The sequence below is a fragment of the Phalangium opilio genome, unplaced genomic scaffold, assembly GCF_054372755.1.
Source record: "Phalangium opilio isolate 3A_F unplaced genomic scaffold, DU_Popi_V2 ptg000062l_1, whole genome shotgun sequence".
NCBI lineage: Eukaryota > Metazoa > Arthropoda > Arachnida > Opiliones > Phalangiidae > Phalangium > Phalangium opilio.
Genome location: NW_028324179.1, coordinates 473,965 through 494,297, shown reverse-complemented (window position 1 = coordinate 494,297; position 20,333 = coordinate 473,965). Strand labels below are relative to the sequence as shown.

General features: G+C 38.6%; 2 protein-coding genes and 3 long non-coding RNA genes across 5 annotated transcripts; 3 read left to right on the top strand and 2 right to left on the bottom strand.

Moving 5' to 3' along the window:
* Positions 1-1,056: 1,056 nt before the first annotated feature.
* Positions 1,057-2,321, top strand: LOC149663417 (uncharacterized). Its single transcript, XM_089842159.1, has 2 exons — positions 1,057-2,124; positions 2,183-2,321. Exons 1-2 carry the CDS (start codon positions 1,063-1,065, stop codon positions 2,222-2,224), a joined length of 1,104 nt encoding a protein of 367 aa, XP_089698285.1. The 5' UTR covers positions 1,057-1,062; the 3' UTR covers positions 2,225-2,321.
* Positions 2,322-8,421: 6,100 nt separating this feature from the next.
* On the bottom strand, positions 8,422-8,874 carry LOC149663416 (uncharacterized). The gene is made up of 2 exons (XR_016368547.1): positions 8,597-8,874; positions 8,422-8,545 (listed from the first exon to the last, which is right to left on the bottom strand). It is a non-coding gene; the product is annotated as an uncharacterized LOC149663416 (long non-coding RNA).
* A 743-nt stretch (positions 8,875-9,617) lies between these two features.
* Positions 9,618-10,948, top strand: LOC149663415 (uncharacterized). Its single transcript, XR_016368509.1, has 2 exons — positions 9,618-10,371; positions 10,465-10,948. It is a non-coding gene; the product is annotated as an uncharacterized LOC149663415 (long non-coding RNA).
* Positions 10,949-13,642: 2,694 nt separating this feature from the next.
* On the top strand, positions 13,643-14,591 carry LOC149663414 (uncharacterized). Its single transcript, XM_089842158.1, has 2 exons — positions 13,643-13,868; positions 13,943-14,591. The coding sequence occupies exons 1-2, from the start codon at positions 13,643-13,645 to the stop codon at positions 14,497-14,499; spliced, it is 783 nt and encodes a 260-aa protein (XP_089698284.1). The 3' UTR covers positions 14,500-14,591.
* Positions 13,738-16,220, bottom strand: LOC149663413 (uncharacterized). The gene is made up of 3 exons (XR_016368508.1): positions 15,331-16,220; positions 13,975-15,261; positions 13,738-13,878 (listed from the first exon to the last, which is right to left on the bottom strand). It is a non-coding gene; the product is annotated as an uncharacterized LOC149663413 (long non-coding RNA).
* Between the last annotated feature and the right edge of the window lie 4,113 nt (positions 16,221-20,333).

Sequence of the window (20,333 nt, the reverse complement as noted above, 5' to 3'; positions counted from 1 at the left end):
GGCCAGGGGTTCATTGGAAGTGTTCGCGGTAGGAAGAAGGTCAGGTAGCGTTGATGTGGTTTGATGAATCGTACGACCGGGAATACCGTTCGAATGTGATTCATGTATAACCGAGGGAGCGACAGTCTTAAGCCGTATCGCGAGACATTTACCAATGTGATTCATGTATAACCGAGGGAGCGACAGTCTTAAGCCGTATCGCGAGACATTTACCAATGTGATTCATGTATAACCGAGGGAGCGACAGTCTTAAGCCGTATCGCGAGACATTTACCATATAATTTGTAGTCTGTATCAGTAACTGAGAGCGGTCTCCAATTACGTGTATCAAATAGATCGCCAGATTTTTCCAGAAGAGACATCACCGACTTCGAAAACCTGTGGTTAAAATGTGTATAGCATTGCAAGTGAGTAAAAATAGACCTCTGTAAAAAGTATGAAGAGTGGTTGAGACCCCAAAACATACCACTTTTGAAACAATTATGAGCGACCAAGAAGCGATGGATCTTTCCTCAAAAAAAGGAAGAAATACTTTTTTTTAGAGGAGACCTAAAAAATATTTCTCTCTAGCTACGTACTAGGGATGCACCGATATATCGGCCGATTTATCGGCCTATCTTTTTCATATCGGTATCGGCCAATATCGGCTTGGTGTAAACCGATATTTTCGGGAAAAATTTGACAAGTTATAAGGTGCTCTCGAAGTTGGAGACGCAAGCTGGATGGCGCGCTTAATTTCCCCCCTTGCTTTGCTGCTCAGCCTTACCTTTCGCTTGCGCGACCGCCAGCTTGGGTCCTCAACAGTGCGTTGTATCACACCTCCTCGGTGGTGAGAGCTGGGCAACCACTGCGTTTTGTGGGCTGAGCTGATACGCGCCCTTCCCAAGCCAAGGTGTGCAGGTATCGTGCTGAGGGCTGTGTGGTACCGGGGAAGTTAATCTACGGTATCTCGAACGATCCCCTCGGGGCACCAGGCGAAACCCCGTTGTAACTAGCCTTCCACCCGGGTTGAGGACTACCGGGTGGCGACCTTTTATTTGCCTCTTTACTCGTGGGATCTCTATGGATTCTTTAAAAACAAAAACCAAAACAAAACCTGGGCATGGAGCCGGTTCTACCGGTACCCAGCCTTCTCTCAGGGAAGGAGGCAACTCCCAACCTGCTTCTGGGCGAGATGCTGCCTCTGGCAGCAGCCACCCGCAATCGGCGGAAGGCCAAAAGTCGCCTCCTGCTCCTCAATCGGGTTCCACCAGGTTGAGTGAAGCAAATAGGAGGCGCAGGGCCAACCGCCGAAGAAAACAACCCCAAAAAGGTGGCCAGAACTCTGCACTGGGTGCAGGAGATACGGGCCGAGATGTGACTCCTGTACCTTCGGGTGCTGGGAGAAACGTCCCGGGTACGGACTCTACGCCTGGTGCAAGAGAAGCTACCACCCTTTCTGGCAAGAGAGCTAGGACAGAGGACCCTGATCCCTCGCCTAGCTTACAAGCTGCGGCGTCAAAGAAGACCAAGTCTTACTGCGACGTCGCCAGTATTGTCAAGATGGCCATCGTTAAAGATGGCTATCCGACTAATGCGGTCACGGAGGAGGACGTCGTTCCTATCCAGGCCGCTATACTTGACGCATTGGACGCTGAGCTTTCTTCGGGAAGCTCGCTGCCACGTCCTCTCAATTTCCACATCATGGCTGGGGCCATGATCTATTCATGTGGGGATTCTGCGACCAGTGAATGGCTCGTGAAGGTGCTACACCATAATGAGCGTGCCATAGGGGGAACACGGCTTTCAGTGATGAAGGCCAGTGAACTCCCGAAGCCGTTCAAGGTGTCCTTCCGGACCAAGGACCGTCGCACCACTGATCCGGCGGCTCTTCTCCGGCGATTGAAGGCCTACAATGGAAGGTTTCTGACCGACTGTTGGCGGTGCCTGAAGTCGTTCGATGAGAAGAGCACCAGACGCTGGATCTTCCTAATTGATGGCTCCTCCATGGAGGCCATCAAGGAAGCCGGCTTCGAGGGTCTTACTGGTGTAGATGTCGGGACATTTAAAGTCCTGAATGCGCCAAAGGACCCTCTCCAGAATGCCTCTGAGGCTTCTGAAGAAGAGGGTAATACTGCAGCCAGCGTGAGTGGGGAGCTGGCAGCAAATATTGCTAGTATTAATTTAGAGCCATCCCTTCCAGATAGCTCAGACATTGACCTCGGGACAGAGTCCGACTTCTTGAAGGACTCTGATACCGAGAGGACCTGCGCTCCTGTTACTGGGATGGAGCTGGGGGCCGAGGGTGCTGCTGGTGGTGGCGAAGGAGATACCGGTCCTGGATCGGGACTCCACGCTACCGCCAAGCGGTAGCCGGGGCCGCCTCTCTCCCTAAGTCATGAGCATCAAGGTGATCCAGATCAACCTGCATCACTGCAAAGCAGCCTCGGCAGTTCTCTGCCGGAGGTTTGCCTTAGAGGGCCTGGATGTGGCCCTCATTCAGGAACCTTGGATTCATAATGGCAAAATCCTTGGTTTAAAGAATGCAGGTAATATCTCTTATGACTTTACCTCACCCAACCCCAGGGCGTGTGTTCTGACCAGGAAGGGTCTTGACATCCTTCCGCTTCCGAACTACCTCACTAGGGATACTGCTGTGATTAAGGTAATGCCCTCCTCTTCTGGAGAGGCAACTGGCCTTATCATGGCGTCTGCTTACTTTCCCCATGATGCCACTGGCTCCCCTCCACCACAGGAGGTTGTCACTCTTGTCGACCGCTGTGAGAGGCAGGGGGACAGGCTCATTCTGGGTTGCGATGCCAATGCCCACCATGTCACGTGGGGCAGTAGTGACTGCAACAGACGTGGTGATGAACTGCTAGAATATCTGGTCGGTACGAACCTGCATATTCTCAACAGGCACAATGAGCCAACCTTCGTTACTTCTAACAGAAAGGAGGTCATTGATGTCACCCTGGCCACAGGCAATATCAGTCTGTCGGTTTCTAACTGGCATGTGTCTAATGAACCGTCTCTTTCGGATCATAGGCACATCTGCTTCTCGGTCGCGGTCAAGTCAACTTCGGTTAAGACGGAACTGCGTAATCCCCGTCGGACCGACTGGTCCGGCTACAGGGAGGAACTTTGCATCCTACTCAGAGGTAATGCTCCAAAGCTTTCCTCGGTGCTGGAATTTGATTTGGCAGTTGATCTCATGCAACAAGCCATTATCAATTCCTACCACCACAACTGTCCGGCGAAGCCTGCCAGCCGGCCGAGGCTCGTTCCTTGGTGGAATACGGAACTTGGCAAGCTTCGCAAGCTCACTCGTAAACTCTTTAATAGGGCTAGGAGGACTGGGGACTGGACTATTTATAGACAGACCCTTAACAAGTATAATAAAGCCATCCGGGAGGCCAAAAGGAACTCCTGGAGGGACTTCTGCGGTAGCATCTCTGATGCCCCCGCTACTGCCAAGATCATGAGGATCCTGGCTCACGATAACACTCACCAGCTCAGCACCATCAAGGTGGCAGAAGGTGAGTTTACCAAGTCAGGGACTGACACCCTTAAGCATATGCTTAAGGTACACTTTCCGGACTCCGAGGCTTTTGACCCCACAAGCACCGACACTCCCCCCGTGCACTTTCGAAGAGCACACAGGGCGGACTGGGGCATCGCCAATAAGATAGTTACATACTCTAGACTTAAGTGGGCTGTAAATTCGTTTCAGCCCTATAAGTCCCCTGGCCCAGATGGCGTCTTTCCCGCCCTCCTTCAGGAAGGCATAGACGCCATTGGCCCCTATCTGTGCAGGATATTTAGAGCCTGCATTGCTCTGGCGCATATTCCAGATATCTGGAAGCGCTCGAAGGTTATCTTTATTCCCAAACCTGGGAAGACGAGCTATCTTGAGGCTAAGGCATTCAGACCTATCTGTCTTACCTCTTTCTTCCTAAAGACTTTAGAGAAATTGGTGGACAGGTATTTGCGGGATGGTGTTCTTTCCCACACACCCCTGTCCACTTTTCAGTTTGCCTATCAGAAAGGCAAATCTACAGAGACGGCGCTCCATGGCATCTTGAACTGCCTTGACAGGGCCATCGAGTTCAAGGAGATGTCTTTGGCCATCTTCCTTGATATTGAGGGGGCCTTTGATAGGGTCTCTAGTGAAGTTATCCTTCGCGCTGCGGAGCGGTTTGGTATTGACGACACTTTGTGTCGTTGGATAAAATCCATGCTCACGTACCGTAGGGTGACGGCGTCTCTTCTCGGGGAATCCTTGGAGATCTCCACCGACCGTGGCTGTCCTCAGGGAGGGGTTCTTTCCCCTCTTCTTTGGTGCCTGGTGGTGGATGAGCTGCTGGGCCGACTCGGGGAGGGGGGGTGTCACTGCTTTGGCTATGCGGATGACATCGCAGTGATTGTTACAGGGAGGTTCCCTGCAACTATCGCTGCACTGATGAAATCTGTCTTACATGATGTTGAGGAATGGTGTAGGGAAGTTAACCTCACCGTCAATCCCAATAAGACTGTTCTTATACCGTTTACCCGGAAAAGGACTAATGACCTCTTCAATGATATTTCCTTCTTTGGACAGGTTTTAAAGAAGTCCTCCGAGGTCAAGTACCTTGGCGTGACTCTTGATGCCAAGCTTACTTGGAAATCCCATCTTGATCTGAGCATCAAGAAAGCCAAAATTCTATTTTGGCGTTTAAGGAGTTCAGTCAGCAAGTCCTGGGGTTTAAGCCCTAGCGCTGTAAACTGGATTTATACTAGGATCATCAGGCCAGTGGTCTCCTATGGAGCCCTTGTCTGGTGGCCCAGGGTTCGCCTTAAGACAGCCCAAGATGAACTACGCAAGCTTCAAAGGCTGGCGTGCATCGGTATCACGGGGTCCATGAGGACAGCCCCCACAGCCTCTCTGGAAATCCTTCTCAATATGCTTCCCCTTCACCTCTTTATTGAGGAAGAAGCTATTATGGGAGCCTGTAGGCTCAACAACCTCGGCTGGTGGAAGCCCAAGCACTGGGACTTCAGTCACACCAAGCTTTTCAGTGAGTACAGCAGTACTGAGCCATCACTTGTGATGGTCTCAGATAAGTCTGTTATATCACACCACTTCGACAAGCCCTTCAGCGTGCACTTTCCCAGTCGCGCTGTTTGGGAGACCACCCCAGTCCTTGGAACTGGGGGGGAGTCCGTCTGGTTCACGGACGGCTCTAAAACGGACTCTGGAGTTGGTGCCGGGGTCTACTGCTTGACCAAGAAGTTTGGTTTTTACGAGAGCCTTGGCAACTTTGCCAGCGTTTTTCAGGCGGAAATCATGGCCATTTGTTTATGTGTGGATTTCTGCAACAAGAAAAACTACCGCGGACGGACGATTCAGATTTATTCGGATAGTCAGGCCGCTCTCAAGGCGCTAAATCAGTGCCTTGTCGATTCTAGACTGGTGCTCAGCTGCCTGGATCTGCTGAGTTCTTTGGCTGCCCGCAACAAGGTTCAATTGCTGTGGGTGCCAGGGCACTGCGGATACCTGGGCAATGAGAGGGCTGATATGTATGCCAAAAGGGGGGCTGAGGCGAAGTTCTTCGGACCTGAGCCTGCGGTTCCCATCCCCCATGGCATCATTCGCCATAGGATTCACTGCCGGATGTCTGCACTTCAACTGCAACTCTGGCTAGACATGGATGGGCAGAGACAAGCCAAGGAGTTTGTCCCGGGTCCTTCTATTACTAGGGCAAAGGAACTGCTTGCCCTTACCAAAAGCAAAATTAGGCTGGTCACCAGTCTCCTCACTGGACACTGCCGGCTGAATAGACACCTGCACCTACTGGGCATCGTTGATGACCCACTCTGTAGGTTCTGCCGGGAGGAAGAGGAAACCTCCTCCCATATCCTATGCTGCTGCGACTATCTCGCGGCCATGAGGTTTGAGCATTTCGATATGCATACTATGGAACCTCACCAGTTCTCTACTGTCTCGGTCAATCGGATTCTCCGATTCATCGAGGCGACAGGACTCTTCGCAGTCTAACCAGTTCGGGGCGCACAATATACCCTTGGTATCGGTGCTCGACGCGGCGACGCGTCACCCCCTTCAACAATAACAATAACAATAACAATAACAAGGTACTCAATGAATACTAATTGAAACATATCACACAAATTTATTCCCACAATTTAACATTTCCCTTTAAACATGCAAGGTTTACCACAATCTCTGTTATATGCCGCTGTTTACGACCATGACAAAGTAATTTCCCTAGTTTCCCATACCTCCCGCAATCAATCGAAGTCAAGCGACACTGACGCTTTCTAATGTGTTTGGTGTCACTAATGTACACTTTGAACTTTTCACTTGTGGTCCCTAAGTTAGCTTAAAACGCTACTTCATGTTGAACAAGGAAAGGCTAAAATATGTATCGATACCACATTAAACGAAAACGATGTGACACATGTCTCTAATAAAACAAAGTAAAAACGTAAATGGTCCAAAATAATGCTGATTCTACTCTTGAAAACGATGTTCATGGAGAAATATTATTTTTTTATTGGCCGATATATCGGCTGTACCCATATCGGTGCATCCCTACCCCCAACGGCAGGTATCAAATCCCAGATACACCCGGCCCCCAACTTGAAATGGGTGTCAATATGGACTTGAAATGGGTGTCAATATGGACTTGAAATGGGTGTCAATATGGACTTGAAATTTGTTGTCAATATGGACTTGAAATGGGTGTCAATATGGACTTGAAATGGGTGTCAATATGGACTTGAAATGGGTGTCAATATGGACTTGAAATGGGTGTCAATATGTACTTGAAATGGGTGTCAATATGGACTTGAAATGGGGGTAAATATGGACTTGAAATGGGGGTAAATATGGACTTGAAATGGGGGTAAATATGGACTTGAAATGGGGGTAAATATGGACTTGAAATGGGGGTAAATATGGACTTGAAATGGGGGTAAATATGGACTTGAAATGGGGGTAAATATGGACTTGAAATGGGGGTAAATATGGACTTGAAATGGGTGTCAATATCGACTTGAAATGGGTGTCAATATCGACTTGAAATGGGTGTCAATATCGACTTGAAATGGGTGTAAATATGGACTTGAAATGGGTGTAAATATGGACTTGAAATGGGTGTAAATATCGACTTGAAATGGGTGTAAATATCGACTTGAAATGGGTGTAAATATCGACTTGAAATGGGTGTAAATATCGACTTGAAATGGGTGTAAATATCGACTTGAAATGGGTGTAAATATCGACTTGAAATGGGGGTAAATATGGATTTGAAATGGGTGTAAATATCAACTTGAATCCTCATTTAATTGTAAAGATTAAAATGGAAAATTGAGACTGGGTGAAAGATAAATTTAGTTTTAATTTTAATTAAATAAGGTATCCATGAATTGAACCAAAAAAAATCGTGTTTTGGGTTAATTTCACCTTAATTTTATTTAAGTTTAAAGGTTTATCTCGATTAAGTTTAATTTAATTTAAAGGTATATCTCGATTAAGTTTAATTTAATTTAAAGGTATATCTCGATTAAGTTTAATTTAATTTAAAGGTATATCTCGATTAAGTTTAATTTAATTTAAAGGTATATCTCGATTAAGTTTAATTTAATTTAAAGGTATATCTCGATTAACTCTAATTTAATTTAAAGGTATATCTCGATTAACTTTAATTTAATTTAAAGGTATATCTCGATTAACTTTAATTTAATTTAAAGGTATATCTCGATTAAGTTTAATTTAATTTAAAGGTATATCTCGATTAAGTTTAATTTAATTTAAAGGTATATCTCGATTAAGTTTAATTTAAAGGTATATCTCGATTAAGTTTAATTTAAAGGTATTTCTCGATTAAGTTTAATTTGAAGGTATATCTCGATTAAGTTTAATTTGAAGGTATATCTCGATTAAGTTTAATTTAAAGGTTTAATCTTGATTAAGTTTAATTTAAAGGTTTTAGGCTTAATTGAGTTGAAATTAATGATGGATTATGGTTTGGCAATATTGATTTAGCTTATAAATTGAGCTTGTTTAGATGAGTTTTTAATTAGTTCCAACACAGCCCCGTGATAAATTTGCGGTAACGTGAAGATTAACAATAAAATATGTTGTACCGGGGAGCCCGTTACAACGGATCACTACAAAGGTTACAATGTTAATGAATGCTGTGATTCCAGAGTTTCGCTTAAATACCAGTAATTAAATCAAATACCTAAACAATTCATAGCAATTCTGACATATAAACAAACGGCAATGAGGACTGTGGAAATAGCGAACGTAACCCTCTGTTTACGTTGAAAAGATCTCCACACGTAATTTATTTGACTAATTAAATTACGTAAAGACAATGTTCTCCTGGATTAACCAGCACCACTGTTACTTATATTTCTGAATTAAACAATCCACTCTTGGTAACAAATAATTTATAAAACGAAATATCATATACGGACTGTTGCAACAGGAAAAAATTGTTTTAACGAATCATGTCGTCCTCTACATTGGTTGAGTTTCAGGAATTATACCACACACCTTCTGAATTAGTAGCATTTTTCTGAGATTAACAAATACTAAAACCCTGTATACCTCAAAGGAATGTTGAATTAACTGCTATAGAAACAGTTATTGTAACGGTTGCGGAGCTTCTGAAATTTTAATAATACTTCTAAAATAAAATAAAGATAAGTCCTTCAAGTAGCAGCTCTTTTTCTACAACATACTGTTTCTATCCTAAAGAGTAAAGATCAAGAAGCATCACTATTATTAAAATTATCCAAGTCTGTAAACCAAAAACGTTGCAACATAACCTTCAGCTTAAAAACGTGACAAGAGCGTAAGCCAAACTAGACGACACTGGAGGCTCGGAAGCTGGGTAAGTGTAACTGGGTTCTCCCGACTCCCGAGTCCCGATTCCGAGAATCAAGAATATATACAAATACAATACATTAGAAACCTAAGCCTTGGTCTTAAAGAACATCCAAAAACCAATATCTTATAATATAATGAAATCAATTACCTTTAGTTTTATACCTGGATTGCTTTATTAAACAAAATTTCGACCTGATAGCAAAGTGTTTCTTAGCAAGAGTGTTACAGAAAATTTATAAAATGAAATAAATATTTTAAGCCGGTAAAATACTAAACAAGCGTCGACGGCTCAAAAACAAGTTCAACCATGGAGCCTGTATCTTTTTAAGATTCAGGCTCCATGGTTCAACTTCCACAGAATGAACCAAACTTAAAATGTCAACTTAACTTGTTATTAGGCACAAAGCTAGGCCCTCCCTTGTTCTCAATATGCTTGATAATTGAAGAAATGGGTATCAGCGCGCTAACAGGTTAACCTGACGTTTAACTCAAGAGCTGTACTTCCGTAATTAACTAAAATTAACATACTTAGACTTAATTGTTTCTGATAAGACTAGCGGATCGCACACCCTGAATACTTAATTGTTAAATTAAGAGTATTCCGAAAAGTAACTTCGCTCTAGTTTTTCGGTTAGAGGTGGCTAAATATCACAAAAAACCCCATGTTAATCTCCATAGGAAAATTGGCAAAAGCATGTGAATTTTGCTTTAACGTTACAAAAGAGTATCAAGTCATATTCTAGGAGAGCGATAGCTCTCTTAGATAAGACCTCATACCGACTTTAATGTATAAGGATGGTTTTTTGATTGGTTATAACTTTTTTTGTATCGTATTAACTGCTTTGAAAAAATTCCACAGAACTACAATTCGGGACCTAAATATGTGGTTAAAATTTCAAAAAGATCCATCCATTAGTTTTTCTTATAAAAAATAAAGTTGCTAAGGGTGGTTTTCATTTCCATAAAAATTTTACGATATTTTGATGAAAATCATGAAATTTTCCATAGAAATAACATGGGAAAAATTTAACAGATAGCCTTTTTGTGGAAGCCGTCATGAAATAACTATACGTTTGTTTGATTTGAAAACGGTTTCAAATGAAAGCCTCATATTTAGTATTTGTGCTTTCCAGCTTTCATTGATTAATTTTAAGTTTAAGTATGTTTAATTTTAAATTTTCAAAATTACCCCAATCTGCGTTATTTAAGCATGGATAGACTGATTTACTAGAAAATTGCAGCGCGACCAAAATTGGCCTTTTTTTGCGTTTAGTTGCGTCATATTAATCCGATTGTTTTTTCTTAATGCCTTTTGGTTGAAATGCCCTATCGGTAGTGAGATAAGACTGCTTTAATATTGCCGCCGTGACAAATACCCCGTTTGTGGTCGCCATTTTTTTAAGGGGAAAAAATTTGAGAGTGGGTCCTTTATCGTTGTCATTTTCATATTTTTTGAGGATTTGCTGATGGATAGATTTTAAATATAATATAAAGTAGGTTTCAAGTTTTAATATAAGCCTAATTTCATAATTTTCCACCTTTCTATTGTCCCACAATCTGTTTCTAAACTTGCCACTTTTTTTAAGGCGGTGAAACCCGTGAAATTGCGCTAAGCCTTGGTCGCTTCAGCCCCTTTAATGCTTCTAATCGTGGTGCGCAGCCATGGTGAATTAATTTCTCTAAGCCTTGGTCAAAACAATATCCATAGTGCACCAGGCCCGTCAATCTTATTTCCCATCCTGGTTTCCTCATATATGCTCTGTCTTCGAAGTCTGCTTTGTATTATGCTATGAATTTATGCTTTATTTATTTCGTAAGCATAGGTAACAGTAGTGATAGTTAAAAATGCCGTTATTTATTTACTCAAATCAGGGTTCCATTGTATTAATTAAAACCTTGTATTCTACCTAAATGATTAAAATGTTTCATTTGGTAATGCTTTATGAAAAACAACGCTCACTACAGAAGATTTATACACATATTCCTCACCAACGTAACACGTTTGTTTACCTTGTAAACTATTAAATACAATAAATACTATTGCCATTAACGGTGATTTTCTGGAAAGTATTGACAGCAAACCTTATTTTCTTAATTAATAGTTTACATATTTATAATTTAACTCAAACACACTTTTAACAAGTTATATTAATTGTGGTTATATGTAATATTTCATGAATGAAGCTCAGTTTCGAACAAAACCACTATTAGTGAGCCATCCAACAAACAATGGTTTGGAACTAATAATAATAATAATAGATGGAAATGATTAACGCAAGTTGATAAAGAAATTAATAATCTTTTGATTAATTATGTTAGAAAGGAAATGATTTACGCAAGTTGATAAAGAAATTAATAATCTTTTGATTAATTATGTTAGGAAGGAAATGATTTACGCAAGTTGATAAAGAAATTAATAATCTTTTGATTAATTATGTTAGGAAGGAAATGATAAACGCAAGTTGATAAAGAAATTAATAATCTTTTAATTAGTTATGTTAGGAAGGAAATGATTTACACAAGTTGATAAAGAAATTAATAATCTTTTAATTAGTTATGTTAGGAAGGAAATGATTAACGCAAGTTGATAAAGAAATTAATAATCTTTTAATTAGTTATGTTAGGAAGGAAATGATTAACGCAAGTTGATAAAGAAATTAATAATCTTTTAATTAGTTATGTTAGGAAGGAAATGATTTACGCAAGTTGATAAAGAAATTAATAATCTTTTAATTAGTTATGTTAGGAAGGAAATGATTAACGCAAGTTGATAAAGAAATTAATAATCTTTTAATTAGTTATGTTAGGAAGGAAATGATTTACGCAAGTTGATAAAGAAATTAATAATCTTTTAATTAGTTATGTTAGGAAGGAAATGATTAACGCAAGTTGATAAAGAAATTAATAATCTTTTAATTAGTTATGTTAGGAAGGAAATGATTAACGCAAGTTGATAAAGAAATTAATAATCTTTTAATTAGTTATGTTAGGAAGGAAATGATTTACACAAGTTGATAAAGAAATTAATAATCTTTTAATTAGTTATGTTAGGAAGGAAATGATTAACGCAAGTTGATAAAGAAATTAATAATCTTTTAATTAGTTATGTTAGGAAGGAAATGATTAACGCAAGTTGATAAAGAAATTAATAATCTTTTAATTAGTTATGTTAGGAAGGAAATGATTAACGCAAGTTGATAAAGAAATTAATAATCTTTTAATTAGTTATGTTAGGAAGGAAATGATTTACACAAGTTGATAAAGAAATTAATAATCTTTTAATTAGTTATGTTAGGAAGGAAATGATTAACGCAAGTTGATAAAGAAATTAATAATCTTTTAATTAGTTATGTTAGGAAGGAAATGATTAACGCAAGTTGATAAAGAAATTAATAATCTTTTAATTAGTTATGTTAGGAAGGAAATGATTAACGCAAGTTGATAAAGAAATTAATAATCTTTTAATTAGTTATGTTAGGAAGGAAATGATTTACGCAAGTTGATAAAGAAATTAATAATCTTTTAATTAGTTATGTTAGGAAGGAAATGATTAACGCAAGTTGATAAAGAAATTAATAAATTAATAATAATTTGATAAATATTATGGGGAAGAATATAATACTTCTTTTCCCCTTCTGATATGGGAACTCATGACGGAGACAATAGGGAGCTAACAGTTCTGACCCTGAAACGTCACACCCTTCTATCTCTTACTGGAGTTTCATCCCCCCTAACGGTTGGAAACAGTATTCTACTCGCAAAAATTCCAACCAGAGAGGGGCTGTGTGACGTCAGACTATCTGTTCCCCCTAGCCAGTTGTTAGCTCCTTATAGCTTTTAGACCAAACTACATTTTAAATGTCAGGAAGCTTTGACTGTAATTGGCTTTAGGAATATTTTGAACTAATAATTCTACCCAAATGATTAAAATCTTAAATTAGGTAAGGCTTTATGAAAAACCACGCTTTCTACAGAAGATATCCACATATTTCTCGCCAACGTAACATCTTTGTTTATCTTGCAAACTATTAAACATAAGAAAAAGCACTGTCGTTAACAGTGATTTTCCAAGGAAAGTAATGACAGCACACCTTATTTTGTTAACTAATGGACCCCAGATTTATAATTTATCTCAAACACTTTTAACAAGTTTTATTAATGTTTATTTTGTTACATTTTAAATATTTTTTGTTTTATTACATTTTTAAATATTTTTGGTTTAATACATTTTAAAAAGTTTTGCTTTATTAAATTTATATTTTTTGACAGTTATGATTATTAATTTTTTTGAAAAAAGACGCTCTACAGTGCTGCCCCCAATAATTCGTCTTCAACGCTAGCTAGGTTAGTGGTGGTCTTTAGAACTTTCGTAACCGACCAATCAAAATTGTTTTTGCTGGTTTGCAATCAGGGTTGGAAATAAGAAATATTTCTTATAGGACGTGTGTCCAGTGACCCCCTATTTGACTCGAAAATTTATAGGACATTGTAACTGGAGTGTGCGTGCCAAAATATTGTCGCTTCTCCATAGTCAAGATATCAAAATTTCGGGATACTCATTGGTCAAACTGTCCATAGTTTAAAAAAAAGTTATGGGACATTTTAAAATTTTATTAGACAATGTCCACTGTCCTGTGCTTATTTTCGGTTTCGGGCTGCCAGATTCTGAGTGAGTCTGACGTAGCAGACGACAAATGAGTTTTCCTTTAAAATCCTCATAGAGTGGCACAGGCTTAGCAATTTTAATTAATATTTTAGTTAAAAATGGTTTATTGTTCAGTTTTTAAGTGTAAAAGTCGCACGGAAAAAGATAAGGGGATTTCGTTTTACTGTTTTCCTTGTGTAAATAAGAAATATGGGCCTTATATTGAAGAACTTTCGCGTAAAAGAAGGCAGGCTTGGGTTAACGCCCTTCATCTTGAAAAAAAATTTTCAACTTTTGATCTAATACAGAAATGGCATAGAATATGTAGTCGTCATTTTATTTCAGGTAAGAAATACTAAAATTAAAGAAATGGTACAAGTTTTAAAATTTTTTCATTAATGCAATGTATTTTAATTTAGGAAAACCATCAAATTTGGAAGATGAGACGCACCCTGATTGGGTTCCATCACTTTTCCTGGGATATAGAAGTGTGCAAAGCTTAAGATCTCCAAAATCTAGACTAGATTTACATAATCGGTATTTAGAGCGTTCTGAGAAGAAGAGAGAATTGGAATCAAAAAGTGAAAATGCGATCTCAATGTCATCATTGGGAAATGATCTCTTCGTTTCTGTGTTAACGGAAGATAGTCAAGATGATTCTGTGTTAACGGTAGACAGTCTAGATGATTCTGTGATTATGGAAATAAGCATTCTTGAAGACAGAATTGAAGATTCTGGAAGAGCTGAAGTTGCTTGTCAATGCGTACCACTTTTTTTAAATGCATCTGTTCAAGCTAATGTTAAAATGGTGGAGGCATCGAGTCAGACAAGCAATAATACATACAAAACTGCCGAAATTCAAACTGATCTAACCATAGAAAATATAAATTTTTATGAAGACTTCAAAAAATACAATCAAATGAAACGAGGACCGTTTATTATACTTGCCTTCCATCAATTCTGTAGTACCATTTGATTAGATTTAAGATGTTCATAGTATATTTTTGCAAATTTTAAATTTTTTATTGCACAATTAAGGTGGAAGGAATAAAAATTATCACAAATTAAGTTTTATCACTTTTTCTTTCCTGGTCTACCTCTACCTCGGTTTTTGGGTTGGTTTTTAGAAAATATTTTGTACTTGGGGCCTTTGTAATTTTTAAAGATATGTAATGAAAGTTATTATGAAACTATTTCTATCACAGTTCTCATTATCACAAGCTATCATTCTCCCCTCTTCCCCTTTACCGCAATAACAATACTTTTTATTGACCAGATTTTTACAATTGCGGCTAGAGAGTTCACTGGAATTTCTCTAATGCCATTATAGAGAACATTTCTTCTAAAATGCTTACAAACCAATTCTAATAATATGCACTTGTAAAAATTTTTTATACATTTTTGAATTATTTCTTCCCAAAGTTCAGTCAGGTAAAATTCTTTCAATTTTGACTTCATTCAGTGTCCAAATGACAAAAATCACAATAACTTCTATCACGGATCATCATTTGGGTTTGTACTTGATAATAGTAAGCGTAACTAGAGGACAGTTTATACTTCTTCGTTTGTTAACAATATTCCAAGCATGAAGATTTCGTAGTTGCATACTCGTCTATTTTTATTTCTCTTACTGAATAAGGGCATTTGATTTCTAATAATCCAAGACCGCAGCATTCGCAAGAAATTTTGTTATCAGGTGAAGCTCCCATGAATGGGAAATCTGGGTTTATAACCAATCCTGACATAAAACACAGATTTGCAGGAGCATGTTTTGAAATTTCCAAAAATATTCAAACAAACATCTCACCTCATGTCATTGTTTTCAAGCAAATTGCTTTAATTTTTAAACCGTTTTCTTCCCTTTTATGACTGCATACTTATACTTTAAGACTTGGGCTCTTTCCACTAACATCTCTTTCTGCCACTTTCTACAAACTCTATATACTCCAAAAGGAGAATAATCGTTTGTTCAACAACGTTCAATTCTATGATATAAATGTAATTATAATTTTGCCCGTTAAAACCTAAAAACTACCCTTATGTGATAGATTTAACCAAGGTTTAACTAGTAAAACTTCCTTACATACAGCCGCAATTTTGATTTTTAATAGGGCACCTTCCCCCTCTTTAAAGTTCACTTTTTTTCGGCTTTTCGCCCTTACCACAACCCACTCAGGGAGCACATTATCCTATTTTTGAGCTCACTGCCCCACTCGATCACGCAAGTTGCACGCACTTGCGTGATCGAGTGGGCTACACCCTTACGAACTCTGCCTCTTCAAAGTTCACTTTTAGGCGGCAACTTTCCGAAGCCAGGCTTAAGGTTCGTATTCCTCTATTAAAAACCTGTATTTAATTATATCTATTACTTCAAATTATATTTAGAAGTATTTTATGGGTTAATAAGTTGGTTATTTAAACCAACTTCATACATCGTTTGTGCTCAATTATTTTTTTCTTTCCAATTTTCCTTTTGTTAAAGTTTATGATAAGCCTATTTTTTATTACTCACATTTCATTATTACCTACATCATTGAAATCTGAGTGTTTTGCAAAGGGTTCTTTGTGTACCTTTGCAAATTCAAGGGTTTCTTTGTGTACCTTTGCAAATTCAAGGGTTTCTTTGTGTACCTTTGCAAATTCAAGGGTTTCTTTGTGTACCTTTGCAAATTCAAGGGTTTCTTTGTGTACCTTTGCAAATTCAAGGGTTTCTTTGTGTACCTTTGCAAATTTAAAGGGTTTCTTTGTGTACCTTTGCAAATTCAAGGGTTTCTTTGTGTACCTCTGCAAATTCAAGGGTTTCTTTGTGTACCTTTGCAAATTCAAGGGTTTCTTTGTGTACCTTTGCAAATTCAAGGGTTTCTTTGTGTACCTTTGCAAATTCAAGGGTTTCTTTGTGTACCTTTGCAAATTTAAAGGGTTCTGTGTGTACCTTTGCCAATTCAAAGAGTTCTTAAAAAGTTCCTTGTGAACTGCTGGGTGTAACAAACATATTTGCAAAACCCGTTGCAATATATTATTAAATACATTATTGTGACAGCCATTCTTGACTATTTAAAATGGTTACTCGAGAACAAGCTAAGCGGAAAAAAAAACGCCTTGCAATGGGGAAATCTAGAACAGAAGCTAACTTAAAATTGCAAGCTGAGAGTAAAGCTTTGCAAAAGAAGCAAAGTAGGCAACTTTGCCTTAAAAAGCACTATTTGAAAAAGAAGGAGTGCTTTCAGAGAAAATACGCAAATAATCAAGTTGCGCGTAAATCTGGCCTTGGTATTGCGAAAAAAAAAAATTGGACTAAACCACGTGGTGGCACTACTAATGTGGGTTCCCAATCAAAAAATAAAAAAAAATATATGAAACCCACTAAACAAGATAAGTTTGGTTTTGCGAAAAAGCTTCTCAATGCGGGAATTTTCAAAACGAAAAACAAAAAAATTATAGCTGAAAGCTATAAAAGGTTTCTAGTCAAACGTCTAACTGAAAGACTGGCGGCGTCAGAGTCTTTCAACGGTGAGACTAAAAAACAACGCACGAAGTCTATCTCTCACAACCTAAAATGCCAAGTGCTAGCTGGTAGAATATTGCATTTCAAAAGGCAATTATATTCGGCTTACCACGCCCAAGTAACGAGGATAGTTAGTGAATTTAAGGATTTTGTTCAGAAAATCAAAGAAATTGGGTCCATTGATCCTGGTAATTTGGCAGAAGTTGTGGGTGGTAAAAGGCTTCACAGTAGCATGAAAGAGGCCTATTTCCATGAAACTACCTATTATCCGATTGGAAATAATGGTAAAATATTGAAAAATGACGATGAGTCACATTACGGCAAAATTTTTCAATTGGATTCTGATGGTCGTGTACGAAAAGTTCTGAGAGACCGTGTTACCACTTCGACTAAAGAATTGTTTGTTGACGAAATGGGAAATATCGTTGACATGAAAAACAATAACGCAACTAGTAATGTTGAACTAGTTTTACAAGTTAATGAATCGGGAGATGTTACGAATCTTTTCAACATTGTTGAAACTGAAGAGAAGAATCCAAAAGCAAATTTTGTGATCAATGAAGGTGGGTTTATTGAAACCCAAAACAAAACTGTATATTGGGAATGCAGTGATATTTGTAATGTTCGAACTCGAGCCATTGCAAAAGTACTAGCTTTCGTAAACACAGTAGCCAATGCGAATGAAAAATCTTTGACTAAAATTTTTGAGTCTGATTTGGACCTTTGCGAATTAAGAAAAGAATTTTGCAAAAAATCAAACGTGTTTATACCACCAGATGGAGCCGAAGTAATGGTGAAAATAGTTCCGTTCCTAGGACACACTGCTTACTGCGCTGATAGCGAAGAGTGCCAAAGTTATTTGCGTGCTTTCGCTGAACTGGCTCCTCACTATTCGGGAATTAGAAATATTCTGAATAATATTTATCACATCAAAGCGTTGCTTAACGCGCTAACTAAAATTTCAACTGAAATTGAACGTGGTGATTACGAGTCTGTGACGAATGTCATGGCGGAATTAAGGAAAACCCTTGCTACACGTGGGAAAAATTTAAATAAGGAACAAAACGATGCTCCTGAAGGAAGCGTTAACGCTCCTCGGCCGAGTCTCGATGCTACTAAATAATTTGTTGATCCTATTATTTCCTATATTCAATGATAAATCTAAGCACAGTTCCATTGCCAGACTCCCGTAGTACGCTGGCTAATCATTTATCATCTATCCCAATGGCTAAATCCAATTAAAATTGTACTTAAGGACAGAGCGAAAAATAAAATATGCCAAACTACCACACTATACGGAAGAGAAAATCTTTTTAAGACGCGTTATATTTATATTATATTATAATTATTATGATATTGCCAGCTTTTCCAAAACACTACAAAATTGTATTTCTTTTCCCCTGAAATATTGCCAAATTATTGCTAGTTGTCTTATTTAATGCCACTTTTAACAAAAAAAATTACTATTTTAGTTTCTTAAATTAGGTTAAAGTTAATCACAAAAGATGGTAATCTATATGTTGAATCTCGTGTAAAGGTTAAGAGAAATATCCGTTCTGAATAAGATCTTGTTGACACAATGACATTGGAAATGGGGTTCAAAATTAACGTGAAAGCAACTGGTATATTCTGGTCTGGGTTCATCAGAAATAGTCGAACTAAAATCTTTGTCATGACATCACACCCTCGTATATCTACGAATTTCATCAGCTTAAATTAAGACTAAAAATATTGATGTGACGTCCCCTTAGCTAATAACTCTCAGTCTATTGAATGACAAACTATTTCCTTTTCTGCAGCTAGCGGGAATGAGCACTGAAATAAATTAATCACCACCGCATGTACGCAAAATTAATAAAAATTAAGACCGAAGTAACAGATATTAATCAAAACGCGTCTTGGATTTAACCAAGACCTACAAAGTATCGATAAGAACAAGGTTAATCACTTGACTGAATGCGCAGATATTGAAACTTTTTTTTTAATTAAAACATACATGCTTAAGAAAGTATGTTCCATCACCCTATTCCATTGAATAAACTTACTTTACTGGTAGTAAATTTTTTCCCTCTCAATAATTTGAAAAATTTACTTATCTCGGGTTTTCGAGCACAATTCCATTCCCCGAAAACATTTTATAACTACATTTATTATCACTTTTAAGAGTTTTCGTGTGGAAAAATACCTTATAACTAGTAACTACACGTAACAATGACCAGCGTGGGAAATAAGGCGGTGGCACAGGGCAAATGACCAGTTTAAAAATTGCCTGGACCAGTTTAAAAATTAAATCGGAGGGGGGTCAGTGGTCCACGGGACCACTAAGAAAATGCAAGGGTAACCAGAGTCCAGACATTATCTCAAATATTTTAATTATCCACTAATTTAGTTTAGCAGACGACGCGCCCTGGTCAATGGTCATGGACCAGTTTATTTATTCCAGGCCAGGGGGGTCGCTGGCCCAATGTCCAGTTTAAAAAAAATCCTTATTTCCCACCCTGACAATGACAAAACGATTAGGGGGTAGTCTGCTTTAGCTTGTGCTGCGCCCGATACGAACAAGGAGGATATATAGTTGTATACCCCCCTTGATAGAAGTACGCCTTGTGCCATTCTCATGCCTTGTCTTTCGCTGGCCTCGTCACCAAGGCAATAGCCCACTCAATTACGCGTTAAGCTGCTCGAGAATTCTGTGTGAATCACTTTTTAAGGTATTCGTCAGCAAATAGTAATTGTTTTTGAGAGCATTCCTCGCCTTGAAATAGGACAACTACGAAATAATTCGACCAAATTGAAGTTTAAATATTCGAACAAATCTTATTTTATAAATATCTTCTACCATTTCAATTTCTATAAAACTGTTCTACCAAATGCATAAAGAGTGCTACCAGAAGTCTCTGGGGCTACTAGAAATACAACATTTACTATAGGAAGATTCGCAGCGACAAGTTTAAAAATCCCATATTCCTTTAAAAACCGTTAATGCATTATCCTTGTTCCTGAAGATATACAGACTAAGTAGCAGAGTCGAGCCACAGCGTCGTAGATCACGCGACTTGGTGAACGCAGGCTATTTTTCAAAATAACCAAGTCATAAATTTCAGGCTACGACCACGCTTAAGTTAACAATTACAACAAAGAAAATCAAAAAATTACGAATATCATGCACGCCCCTACTGCTTGCGAACCATAGAAACGCCATGGCAGAACCGTTTGAACATTGTCTGTCGTACCGTTGCTATAGACCCTTTTTACGTAAAAAAGAGATGTCAATCCTTAGTATCGGGACATATGGGAGGGGGGGG